This window comes from Miniopterus natalensis, chromosome 13 (assembly GCF_054644295.1).
Source record: "Miniopterus natalensis isolate mMinNat1 chromosome 13, mMinNat1.hap1, whole genome shotgun sequence".
NCBI lineage: Eukaryota > Metazoa > Chordata > Mammalia > Chiroptera > Miniopteridae > Miniopterus > Miniopterus natalensis.
This window is the reverse complement of record NC_142093.1, coordinates 49,109,593-49,123,211: the sequence shown is the minus strand read 5'-3', so window position 1 is coordinate 49,123,211 and position 13,619 is coordinate 49,109,593. Positions and strand designations below refer to the sequence as shown.

The following is a 13,619-nucleotide window of genomic DNA, read 5'->3' as shown; positions in this document are numbered from 1 at the left end:
ATCTGTAAAACTGGCGGATAATCCGCGCCGTCCCTCTCTCTTTTATCCTACGCGTGGAACAATATAAGGCTGTTCCACAAGTTCCCAGATACGCCCAGGCTGCCTTCTTGCTGGTCTGGAGGGCCCCAGAAGTCGTCCTGGGGTGCAGTGCTGGCGAGCAAAGCAGGCGACTACGTAAAGCCCCCCCACTCACTGGCTCGGCACCTACAGTCCTCCGCGCAGTAAAAGCCTATAAGCCGTCTGAACACATCTTTTGTTCCTTCCACCATCTAACCGCACGCGGAGTTCGAAAGAGTGGGGGTTGCGCGGGCGCCCCAGCCCCAGCCCCAGCCCCAGCCCGCCCTGGGTGAGCCCTTGCAGGGTCGCCCGGCTCCCCCAATCCCACTGGGCGGAGGGGCGGTGCGTCCCGGGGGCGGGGCCACGCGGTAGCTCTCGCGCACTCCGATTGGTCCTCCGTGTCCTCGTGACTCGGGGTCCCGCTCCCACGCCCTCCTCCGCATCCGCGCGGGGGCGCAGAGGGTCCGGGGCTGAATGGGCGCGAGCGCGGCGCCCGGGGCAGGCGGGCGCGCAGGGCCGGGTGCTGGCGGGGGGCCGGCGCCCTCTCCCTAGTATGCGGACGAAGGAGGCGGGTGGCGTGGAGCGGCGTCCCCTGCAGGCGCGAACCGAGGCGGCGGCGGCGGCACCTGCCGGCCGAGGTACGTGGCGCAGCCCCCTCCTCGGCGCAGCGGGGCCCGCGGGCTGGGGGCGGCGGCGGCGGCGGCGACCTGTCTTCGCCCCTGCCTGGCTGTGCCTGGCAGCTCCGCCGCAGCCCCCGCGGGCAGCGCCCACGGCACCACTGCCCCAGAAGCCCCTTGCGGGGAGCAGGCTCGGGCCGCGTGGGCGGGCGTGGGGCGCTGCGGCCCGCGCAAGTGTGGACGCGGTGGAGGCGCTGGGGTGAACGCCGAGGTGTCGAGTGCAGCCGCAGTGGCCCTTTTCCCCCAAGCTTTCTGCAGCGGCTCGGGATTTAATTCATTGCTGGAAGCTGTGGAGCCAGCAGAGCCGAGTTAACTTCTTTCCCGGAGCCGGGGTTGGGGGACGCTTTACAAGGTAACGAGCTGCTCCGGAGAAACCGCGGTTTGCATCCATGGGAAGGCATAATGTGTGATGTCTGCAGGTAGAAACTCGTCAGTGACCTTTCCTGCCCCCGCTCTGCGCAAGAGACACGTTTTGGTGATTTTGGTTTCTTCTGATTTGTAAGCAGTGACTTGACCTGGGTATGCGTTTATTATGCGCCTTTAAGTGTGTAAGTAACACCAGGTTTTTCAGAGAGCGTCTCCGAGGAGCTGGGCGAATGGGGAGAGGCGGGGTCCTACCTCCACCCGCCACCAGCTGGGTGACCTTGGCCGACATCTGTGCCCCTGTGGGGCTCCGTCTCCTGGTCTGTGCTGAGAGGTTTGACCTGCTCGTGGTCGAGGTCCCTCAAAGGCCCCTGGTTCCGTGGTTCTGACCCCAGAATGTGTTTAGGAGTGACGAAGGTCCTGCAGAATCACAAGTTGATTTGAAAGACTAATTTTATGTCCTCATGTCTTAATTCATGTACTAGACATAACCTCTGCTTAATTAGGTATCTTTTGTTTAAAAGAGAAAATGGTTTTACCTGCTGTGCTTTAGCTGGCACCTTTGGGTTGCCTCCTCTTTGTGCCAAGCACTGTGCTGGGTGCTGGGGTTATAAAGAGGAGGGAGACTGATCTGGCCTTGGGACTGCTAATCGTTTTCCACAGAGGTGCATGTCCTGAAACTGTGGAAGAGGAATCCGTGTCTGTTGGAAGGAGGACACAAGACTCAACAACAGCCAGGACGGGTTGTGGTTTTACTTGAGTAATCCTGTAAGCTTGACAGCTTTGAAGAATGCCTTACAGATATCTCTCGTGGTAGTCCTGGGAATCACCTAAATTCCAACCAGTGCTTGCTTGGGCAAGGAGAGGCTGCTGTGAGCTGCAAGAACGCTGTCATGGGTCTTTTTACATGTCTGTCCATTATGTGTGAGTGCTGCTGTTCCTGTGATATGAAATGAACCTTGCTTATAATTAGTAGCCGTTTCTTCCTCTAGGCAAGAAAAGAAATGGGTGAGATAAGAAGGCATGAAGAGAGAAAGAGAGGGCTGACAGGCATAAATGCTAAAAACTTAAGCTTATGACTGTCTATTTTGAAAATAACTATAATTTTGGCACAAACAACCAAATTGTCCCATGTTACCAAAATAGATTAGTATTGAATTTTAAGGATATATTCAAGGCAGAATAAGAACAAACCCTTTGTTCTTTCATTTGCCTCCTCTAGCTCTTCCCTGCTTTGGCAGCAATAAGGGACATTTATCTAGCAGGTTGGCTCTTGGGAGGTGAATGGACAATAAAAGAGGATGGTAACAATTACCTGGCTGCCCTGTCAGTCTTCATATCTTCATGGGCCTCCTGTATATGTGTATGTATGTATGTATGTGTGCATGTATGCTCAGCTTTGAGATCTACAGACAAAGCTATTTTATTCCGATTTTTAATAACTACATTGGTAGTTCCTCACTGCTAGGTGATTAGTGCAACTGTCACTTTTCATCGCCACTTTTCACCAAGGAGACTGAGGCAGGAGTTGGACTAGGATTTGCACCAGTTTCTACCTGGCTGTACCCTGTATGTTCTCAGCAAGTGCCGTCACCTCTGGGCCCCAGCCTCCCTTGGGTCAGGCAGCAGGACTGGCTGAGCTGTGGGAACGCTTTAGCTCCAGGAGCCCCTGTCTTCAGGGAAGAAGTTCTCTGGCCAAACTGCTTTTCTCCATCTCAGCTCCCTTATTTCTTACTGCAAACGCTGCTGGGAACCTCTCCTCCCTTAGCTTTCGTGACATTGTACTTTCTATACTTTGTTTCTCCTTCTCTGATCTGCCTTCCCTGCACCTCTGGATTTCCACTTAAGAATTCCCTCTTGCCATAATGCAGCAATTGCCGATTGCTGCAAGAATTTTTAAAACATACCCCTGACTATTTAGTGAGGGGCACTGGCCTCTTTTCCCTTACATTGTCAAATAAAAAAAATGGCAGCAGCCAACACAACAATAGCCATCCGGTGTAAATGAATCAAAATTATACCTAATTTTTTTTTTTTTGTCAGATCTGCAAAAAAACATGTTTCGGTGTGCTGCAGAATTTTAGTAGTTTATGTGTGCATGAGATGAAAAAGGGTGAAAATCGCTGCCCTAGAAGAAAAGCCCCTTTCTTGTTTTGTTTTTTGAGGCCATACAAGACATTTTTGTTTTCTTACATGCCATAGGAAACTTTCCAGGATTAAGCGATTGGACGGTTCATCAACTCATGTACCCATGAATTTCCCCACTTCCCTTTAAGTTTTTAGTATCTGGAATCATAGTAGTTAAGAATCATATGATATGATACGATTCATTTAAAGAGAGAAAATTGATGAAAACAAATTAAATTTTAAAAGTCTACTTTGATGAAATAGTAGCCCTGTCTTTTGAAGTTAAGGCTTTTTTCAGGCCAGGTGCCATTTTCATGAGTAAAGGCCCGTATGTGTTACATTCAGAGCAGGAGCAGTTTCTCTAGCATACATTCAGAGCTCCCCCTTCCCTGGCCTTCCTCTCGCCCCACTTTCTGCCTGTCTTTGCCCCGCTTTTTCTTCCCCTTCTATCTGTCCTTCACCTCTGTTCTGCTTTTCACATCTGGTGCTCATTTCCTACGTAGACTACAGCAGCAGGAGAGCACCGAGCGCGTGCTTTATCAAGGCCGCCGGTATGCTCCCCTCTTGGCTGGTCTTATCTGTAACGAAACCCTTAGTCACCCAGGACGTGGTGGCTGGTGCCGGCTTCTTGCTTACCTTCCCTAGACCAGGGCCGTCCAATGGAAATATAACCCAGGCCACACATATAATTTAAAGTTTTCAAGTAGCTACATTTTAAAAATGAAAAAGAAATAAGTGAACCAAGTTTGAATTTTCCAGGAAGACAAAAACTTATCAACTTCTGAACACCTAATTACACAGCTTTAAACAATGTAAAGTAAAATAACAAAATAACAAAAACAGTTGACAAATCTGCCATCATAGTGGGAGATTTTAGTATAACCTTTTAGTAACTGGTAGAATAAGCTGACTAAAAACTAATAATGAATTATTTTTAAAAAAACAAAACACAATTAATAAGCTTGATCAGACTGATTATATAGAAAACATAATCCCAGCAAGTGAAGGTTATACTTTTACAAAAATTGAGTATACGCCAGGTCATAAAATAAGCCCTAACATATTTAAAATAATCAGTATCATACTAAGTTCTCTGAACACAATGCAACAAAATTATGTAAATTTTAAGAGATAATTTATTTTATTTTTTAATTTGAATTTGAAATTATTTAAATTTGAAAGATAGAGAAGTAATAATAATGAAAATATATATCAAGTGCTGGCCAGTGTGGCTCAGTTGATTAGGCTGTGTCTCCTGTACCAAAAGGTTGCCAGTTTGATTCCCAGTCAGGGCACATGCCCAGGTTTCAGGCCCCATCCCCAGTAGGGGGCGTGCAGGAGGCAGCCAATCGTTGTTTCACTCTCACATCGATATTTCTTTCAATATTTATTCCTCTCCCTTCCTCTCTCTAAAAAAATCAATAAAAATATTTAAAAATATATATATATATCAACACTTTAGGATGAATCATACACTTAAAAATACTTGTGGGATGCAACTAACTCAGTATTTAGAGAGAAGTGTGCAGTCCCAATTGTTCATATTAGCAAGAAAAAAGGCATTAATGAACTGACCAGCTAAATTAAGACGTTAGGAACATAACAATTAAAAGAAATCCAATGAATGGGAAGGAAGCAATTTTTTAAAAAACAGATGAAATTCACTTTAATAATATATTTTAGTTAACCCAGTATGTTCAATATATTATCAAATCAAATTATAAAAATTGTTAATGACCGATTTCACATTTTTTTGTTCAACTGTGTCTTTAAAGCCCGGTTTGTTATCTTACCCTTACGTAGAGCGCATTTCGGTTTCATCTGGCCATATACGAAGTGTTCAGCAGCCACAGGGACAGTGAGAGCTACCAGTGGGGGGACTCAGTTATCTGCCAAGCGCATCTAGAGTCACGGTGATCTAGCAGTGTTTTTGTGAAAACCTCAGTATTAAACAACCCCCCTCCCCCAAAAAAACCCATGTGCTACAAAACATAGGGTAGGAAAAAGGCTAAATACTCTACTGACTCACTTTATCCTTGCCTGTTCTAGACATGTTATGTACATCAGCCCGTTTAATTTTCACAAAAGCCATATGAGTTTGGTACCATTGTCATCCCCAGTTTACAGATGAGGCTACTGAGGCTCCAAGAGATTAAGAAACTCTAGGAAGAGAGAGCTGGGATTCCGATTGGGGCAGCCTGGCCTGCAGGTGGTAGATGAGGCAGTTGCATCCCTGTCTGTGTAGCCTATAGTGCATTCCCACTCCGCCCCTCAAAAAGGCTCCTGTGGAAATTCTTGGGAGGGTTTAGCGGAGGTTGGTGAGATGGCTGTGTTCCCTGCTCCAGGTCTTGCAGTCCCAGGCACACCTCCTGACTAGTCTCAGCTCATAAGAGGACTTCTCCATCACCAGTCCAGCCTCGAGAGAAGTCTCTCCAAAATCCAATTCCAGTTTCAATTCTCCCCTCCCTCCCCCCCCCCCCCCCCCCACGCCAGTGGTTCCTTTTAGGATAAAATTCCAACCTGCCATGGCACAGTCTGCTTCCTTTTCTAGCCTCTCTTGGTACACTGTTCCCTCCTGGGCTGGACCTGCAGACACTCCACTGGGAATTGGTATCCTCTGTGCCTGCTGTCCTTGCTCAAGGTGGCACCTGCCTCTTCCTGCTCCCAAGCCCCACCAAGCCCCACTCATTCCTTTCTGGGGGAAGCCTTTTCTAAGCCCCCTACCAGACACACATGTATGCACACGTACCCTAAATCTAAAACATCTCTTAGCACTGCCCTCATATCCTGTGTAGAGTATGTTAAAAAGAAATACTATGAAAATGATTACATTGGTGATAAATCTACTTGTCCAATTTAAAAAATGAGATAGAGTTTTTAGAGGAGGAGACTGTCCATGTTGCTTATTTCGATATCCCCAGGTGCGTGCTCACACTTGATTAAAAACTGGGTATGTGCATGAAGGCATGCCTGTTTGGAAGCCTGCCCAAATGCTGGTTTCCCACATTTCTGGAGCAAAGGGTAAAAGGAATGTATGGTTGGGGTATCAAAGGAAATTGGATGTTTTAGCCATACCCCCTACAGACCTAAATACGTGTTGGTTTTCGGAATTCAGACATATTTCGCTTGTGCTGAGCTTGATGGGGCCCTAACAAAACTTCCCTTTGTCTCCTATATGATTGCTCCCTCCCTTCAGGCTCTCAACAGCCAGGCCCTGTCAAACTCCAGTGACCGTCCCTTTGCTGGGTCATTACACTTGCTGATTCGGGGTTTTATATGACCAGCCTGGCTCTTCTGTTCCTATAGGACAAATAAGATTATCGAATATGGGATTATTGCATATACTGCCTGTGGAATCGTCCACCTTCCCTTCCCCGTCCACCCAGCCAGATGCTCCCTGAGGAGTATTACTGAGGTCCTGTTTAGTGATGTCACTTCATAGTCCCATACATCAAGAACCCATACCCCCTACCTTTTCTTTTTGGGGGTGGGAGTCTCAGTTACTGTAGAATTTGCTTACTGTTTTCCATTATCTCATCCTTTGAGGTTCCCGTTATACTCAAGTTTGGGGGAATTCCCTGCATTGGAGGCTGCTTATATTGGGTGCAGAGTTGCTTTTGTTAACTCCTAATTATACTAATTTTCTCTTACTCAGGATTATTTATTCTGCCCAACGACTTGCATTTCCCTTCAATTAAGAGTGGAATCTTAAAGAGGTAGCCTTTAGAGTTTGCTTTATTTGTGGCTGTTGTGGGGTTGCCACAGCCTCATTCTCCTGTGACATATTCTGCATATGTAATTTGCTGCCACAGGGGCCACCACCAGAGAGCTATAAGCTAAGGTCTGTTGTTAGAGCTTGGAGGGACGCCAAGAGAAGGGGCAGTTCTATGAGCAGTTTCCTCAGTTTACCGTAATGTCATGTCGTATTCCCTCTGGCCCCACTTCTGCTGTTAAATCATCTCAGAATGGTGGCATATGTGGAGCCTTCTTGCATGCTTCCCCCCCCCCCCATTAGTGGCCTGAATTTGTTATTATGCAGGCCAATCTTGCTGACTGGGTGTTGTAAGAACCGCCCCTGCCAGCTCAGTCACCAAGTTTTGTAGCATCTTCTTCCTGCGCATCTCTTGGCCCCCTTCCTGCTCTCCCTGCTCTGGCTCAGCTCCCCCCTCACCTCTGGCTGCAGTGATTTCAGTGGCCTCTTGACTACCCTCTCCCTTGGTCACCTTTGGCCCAGGGTGAGTTCACCACTCCTCTGCTTAAGAACCACTTAAGGGTCACCTGATGCCTCCTTTGGGGCCAGTTTGGAGGGCCTGGTTCCATCTTGGCCGAATCTCCCTCAGGTCCCCTGTGATCTGGCCTGAACACACCTCTCCAGGCATTCGGCATGCCCTTCGTGCCATCAGGAATGCCCGCTGCTCGCTCTCTGTCTCTGAAGTCCTGCCTATCCTACAGGGACCCGTTTACACACCACCTCAGCGAAGCCGCCCTGATTTCCTGATGGAGCTGGCAGGTCCTTGCCCAGGGCACTTCAGGGGCACTGCCGCTCCTCCATCATGGCGTTATTCAGTATTTGGGGTACCGAGGTGTTTCTAATATTGTGGTAACAGTTTTAAAAAATATTTCTCGAATAAGTGAAATCGGAGCTCCCAAACTTAGTTGTGTCTCAGCATAAGGCAGTGGAGAGTTGGAGGTTTTTTGTTGTTGTTCTTATCTGAACAACAGATTGCTTTTTCAAGAGAGTGGAAGGGAAAGAGAGAGGGAGGAAGAGAGACAGACTGAGAGACATCGCATCTGCTGGTTGCCTCCCACATGCGCCCCCACAATCCAGGTAAGTGCCCTTGACCGGAATTGAACCCAAGACCCTTCTGTCTGCGGGCCAAAGCTCTAACCACTGAGCAACACCTACCAGGGCTGGAGTTCTTGTTTTTAAATATAGCTCCCTGTGCCCTGTGGTAGTGCGCCGAGAATCACTGAGCTGAGCCCCTGGGAGAATTGGGCCTCCGTGTGAGGATACGTGGCTGTCAGGTCTCTGCACCTGGCTGGTCCTTTATGCTGCCACTGGGCACCTTGTGAACGGAAGTTCCTGAGTTCCCAGCAGGCGTGGCTCAGCGTGAGAGAGACTGGCATATTCGTGGATACTCACGGCTGCTCTCACAAGCAAATCCAGAGGTGGAGTTTTTTCCTTAATAGCTAAGAGTGGACACAACCTGGAGTTACTTGAATTAAGTCTGATAGAAGAGTCTTGCATGCTCATCCGCTATCACTGCAACCAGCCCTAATTTTCCCCCTAAGTTTGACGGTGTTTGACCTCACACAGAATGTTATCCTTAATCCAGGCAAGAATCCACCAGTGGGTGGTAAAACAAGTCGGTTTGGTGAACAACGGGATATTTATTTAGTCTCTAAGCGTCTCCCATCAAGTTACTTATTAATTACAAAGGGAAAATTGTAACTTGACAGTGGAGAACCTGCCTTACGCCACTTTAACCAATTGGTCAAATTTGACACCACCAGTATTGGGACAGATCAACATCATGTGCCTCCAGAGAAACTGCATCAAGAAGGGCACAGAGCCCAGCTGGTGTGGCTCAGTGGTTGAGTGTTGACCTATGAACCTGGAGATCACCGTTCAATTCCTGGTCAGGGCACATGCCAGGGTTTTGGGCTCGATCCCCAGTAGGAGGCATGCAGGAAGCAGCAGATCGATGACTCTCTTTCATCATTGATGTTTCTCTCTCTCCCTCTCCCTTCCTCTCTCTGAAATCAATAAAAACATATTAAAAAAAAAAAAAAAAAGGAAGGAAGGGCACAGAATCCCTTCTGTGATAGTCCTGCCCAAAATGGGTAACTTGAATCTAATCATGACAAACCAGACAAACCTCAATTTAGGGACATTCCGCAAAATAATTGGCCTGTACGTTTCAAAAAGTGCCAAGGTCATAAAAGAGAAAGGAACTATTTCAGATGAAAGGAGGCTGAAAAGATGACAGCTGAATGCCACATGTGATCCTGCGTTTCCTCTGAGGCCATTCTGGGGACCACTAGAGAAATCTGTATAAGGCCTTAGAGTAGATAACACTGCTGAAGGAGAAGTAATTTCCTGGTTTTTATCATTATATGTGGTGGTTGTGTAAGGGAGTACCCTTGTTTTTACAAAATACTAAAATCTTTTTTTTTTAAAATATATCTTTATTGATTTCAGAGAGAGAAAAAGAGAGGGAGAGATAGAAACATCAATGATGAGAGAGTCATTGATCGGCTAGCCCGCAACCCGGGCATGTGCCCTGACCGGGAATTGAACCCTGATTGCCTGGATCCTAGGTCGATGCTCAACTGCTGAGCTACGCCCAGCCGGGCAAAATACTAAAATCTTTAGGTGTAAGTACCATGTCTTCAACTTACTCTCAGATGGTTAAAAAGTAATATGTGGGTTATATAATAGAATGTGGTAATAGGACAAGTGTGTTGAATGTTAACAATTGGGGAGTCTGAGTGAATGGAATATAGGATATTCTTGCAGTCTTTCCATAAGTTTGGAATTATGTCAAAAAATAAAGTTTAAAAACTTGGAAGCCTCCGGGTCATGGTGCTGCGGCCAGTCTGGCATCAGAGCCAGGTGGGGCTTCTCAGCATCCGCCTTTTCTATGGTCGGCACTAAAGTCATTTCCCACCACACCGAGCTCTCATCAAAATTGGCTTTGCTTCCTCTTGCATCTGCAAGAGGTGAAGAAAGCAAGGTGGCCAACCACTAATAGTGTGGCTTCAGCTGACAGGAAGGTTGCTTTCTCCAGCTGCCTGGGGGGCAGCAGCTGCTGCTGCTATTGTTACAGATTCACTCCTGCTGCTTGTCCTCAAGTATGTGGTCAACCGTCTCTGATCTATACATTGACCTGGTTTAGACGAGGCCTACAACTGTACTGTGAAAGAGGCTTCCCATGCAGAATGTGACTTTGAAAATATATTTAGATGCAGTTGAGAGTGTTTGTGCATGAGTTCAGTGCACTTCATTAATGCCAACGTAAGAAATGTCCATACCTGGAGAGAATTTTTATGAGTTTATTTGAGCCAAACTGACAGCGCATGCCGGAAAGCAAGATCTCAGATGCTAACAGTTTTGCAGCTTCTTTTATGCGTTTAGAATTAAGATGGGCACATCAGGAAGATTGGAGAAAGCAAGGCAGGGATTGGGTTATAGGATAGTTATTAAAATTACTTGTTTCCTTGAGGATTAACACCCCCCTTAAAGGGTGTGACTTCTGGTATGTCGAAGGTGTGTTAACCTAGATGCACAGAAACAATGGACAGGGTTGGCTTAAAACCTTTCACTAAAGAAATTATGGGCATGACTACCTACCATGACCTGCCCAGTTAGGACTTTATGATCAGATCACCCTGTGAGGTTACTTTCCAAAGAACCCCTTTTGCCTTTTGTTCATCTACACCAAGATGCTTTGGTTGAGCCCTTGCCATCAAATAAGCCCAGACCCTGAGGGCAGGTCTTAGCCAGAGGGTCAGCACTGGGCAGTTAAAGATGGCCCCCTCTCCTGCCTGACAGAACCTTGGTTTGTATGTTCTGGTAGAAATCCTGCAGGTACTATGTTCTGTGGGGGGGTGGGGGTGGAGGGTCCTTTTCTAGCCCCTAGTTCATTTTTATCCAGGTAAGGGGGACCTCCTGTGCTCTGGCTGGGATCCCTCCTATGGGGTGGGGGTGGTAGGGGCAGTTCTTAGATTCAGAAGGGGAGCTCTAAGCTGGGGCCTGAGGGTGGTTTGTGGGTGGCTTTGCTGCTCTGAATTTGCAAAGAGAAGTTCCTCTGAAACTTGTTGCCCCAGGGAACAGAATATAGTGAGAATAGTGACACAGCTTCTGTTCCCCTTTCTGTCTCCCCTTCCCGCTCTTCTTTCCCACAAAGTCCATCCTTCACCCACACTCCGTTTTCTCCTCTCGAGTCCCCATCCCTCTCCCCTTTTATCTTTTTAAATGGCCATGAAGCATTAACATCCATTGAATAAGCTAAGTATTATATTTCCTGTTCTTTGAAAAGTAGGTCTGGGAGACTCAGAATTTTAGTGGAGGAAGGAGCAATGAAAGTGTCATCGCCCAAGCCTGCTCTTTACACATTTGCAAACATCCTCACGAGGTGACATGGCTACAGTAAAAAAGCCAGCATCGGAACAGTTTAGTGATTTTATCTCTTTCCTCTTCTCTTTAAAAACAAAATAACACCCTGGCTGGGTAGCTCCATTGGCTAGAGTCCAGCCCTGATACTAGGAGGTTGCAGGTTCAGTCTCCTGTCAGGGCACATACAGAAGCCACCAGTGAATGCACAAGTAAGTGGAACAACAAATTGATGTTTCTCCCTCCCTCTCTCTGGAAATCAATAAATTAAAAAAAAGAAAAGAAAAGTAGATCCAGTTTCTTTCCCCTCCCCCCTCCCCCCATGGTGGTAGGTGGGACAATCACTTGATTTCATTTAACCCCTTCATCAACATACATAGTGATTCTTGTTTGAAAAAAGATTCATATCCCTGTTCTCCACGTGCCAGGCATGCTCTGGACACATCATAAACACCCAGTGGTTGTGATATCTGGACCCACAGAAAGGTCCTGTCTTCACATCTGCTGCTTGTCAGGACCATGCCGAATTTGGGTTGGTTTTTCCGTGGGGATCTAGGTGCAGGCCACTGACCAGTGCATTCATTCACTCATTCATTCTTCAGTTCATTCCTTCAACAAGTATTTCTTAAGTGCTTTTTACGCGCTAGGCCCTGTTTTAGTTCCCAGGTTTTCAGTCCCTCTGGCGGGGAGAGCAGATACGGGTGAGCAGCAGTGGGCACTCTGAAGTCAAGTAAAGCAGGAAGTGAGCCCCGGGGCTGGGGGTGCGGATGCTGTTTCACAGTGTGGTCAAGGAAGGTGACTTCTCAACAAAGCGCTGAGGGAGGCAGAAGAAACAAGTGGAGACCTGAGGTAAGGATGGGGTGGGAACAGAGGTCTGAGGAACAGTAGGAAGCCTGCCAGGCCGAGGTGGAGTGAGGAGAAAGAGAAAGTAAGGTGGGGAGGAGAGAAGGTTCTGGGTTTGACCCTGCAAGAGTTGTGGCCCCCTTAACATCTTGGCCACTTCAATGAAATCTTAGAGAAATACTCTGTACTTGCTAGGCGTGGTCTCGTTTTGGAGAATGTTTTTGCACTGGGAGGATTCAGAATTAATTCCCTTAACACTTTTTACAAAGATTGATTTAGAGAGGGAGGAAGGGAGAGAGAGACATTGATCGGTTGCCCCTTGTGTGCACTCTGACTAGGGAGCGAACCTGTACCCTGGGTATGTGTCCTGCCTGGGAATCGAACCCCCTGCCTTCTGGTGCACAGGGTGATGCTCTTATCAACTGAGCCACACCAGCCAGGGTGCCTTAAGACTTTCAAACATGAAAAGCAGGCAGCTGAATGATAGTAATGATGTATTCTCAGCATTAGAGGAATACCAGTTGATTAGAAGTAGATTAAACAGCATACCTAGGAATCACTGAAGGGCTTGCATCTTGGTTGGTGGCCAAAATTAGTGGAGTGTAGACTGTGCATTCACAGAGCAACACTTTTGTTTTTCATTGCTGGAGACAAGTCCTCATAATTTTGCAGTCTTTAGGATCTGAAAATCCTTAGGCTAAAATTTTTTGTAATTATAGCTGCCAGAAGCTTGCTGGAGAACAGGGTTTCTCAAAGTGCCATACCCACGTAGCTCAGAAAACTTGCTTACAATGCACATTTGGTGTCCTTACCTGGGCCTACCAGGCGGGACACTCTGAGGATGAGGTCTGGGAATGTGAATACATTACAGCCTCCTCCAGTGAATCTCGAATGTGGTCAGACTGGAGACTCGCTGACCGAGACAGCTGTGGAGGCCTTGGTCCATTAAACTGAATAAATAAATAATACCTGTAAAATATCGGAGATGGTTGGGTGTGATCTTAGCACCACTGCTCTTGCCAGCGCTTTCTTTATGGTTTTGATATCATGGGTGAAATTTCACAACCCTGAAAGATGGATGAGACACTGCCTACCCAGTGAAAACGGGCAAGTACCATATAGTGGGGTTCCCCCGCCCCGTTGGTGGTAGGAGTGGAATGAGATGGTTGAAGGAGCTCTGCTTGAGTTGCATGGGTCCAGGAATGAGTGGTGTTCTTCCCCCACTCCGTGCACACCTGTGAACCTGTGGTGTGAATGCAGGCTTGTGCATGTCTGTTGGCTCCCGCGTAGATACTGAAGCTCAGGTATCATCAGTATTTAATCCACAGTCTTTAATTTTCAGTTTTTGCATTAAGTTTAATTATCTTTGTTAACATATAAATAAAGGGCCAAAATGAAAGGCAACATGCCTGTATTTGAGATACAAAAGAACAGTT

The 13,619-nt window shown here is 47.1% G+C and overlaps 1 protein-coding gene across 1 annotated transcript in view; it reads left to right on the top strand.

Moving 5' to 3' along the window:
- Nucleotides 1-610: 610 nt before the first annotated feature.
- The window catches only part of ST3GAL5 (ST3 beta-galactoside alpha-2,3-sialyltransferase 5), a 47,335-nt gene continuing 34,326 nt past the window's right edge, over nucleotides 611-13,619 (top strand). Inside the window, exon 1 of the mRNA XM_087823672.1 lies at nucleotides 611-695. Within this exon, the coding sequence (XP_087679798.1) occupies nucleotides 611-695 (85 nt within the window). The remainder of the gene's footprint in view (nucleotides 696-13,619) is intronic.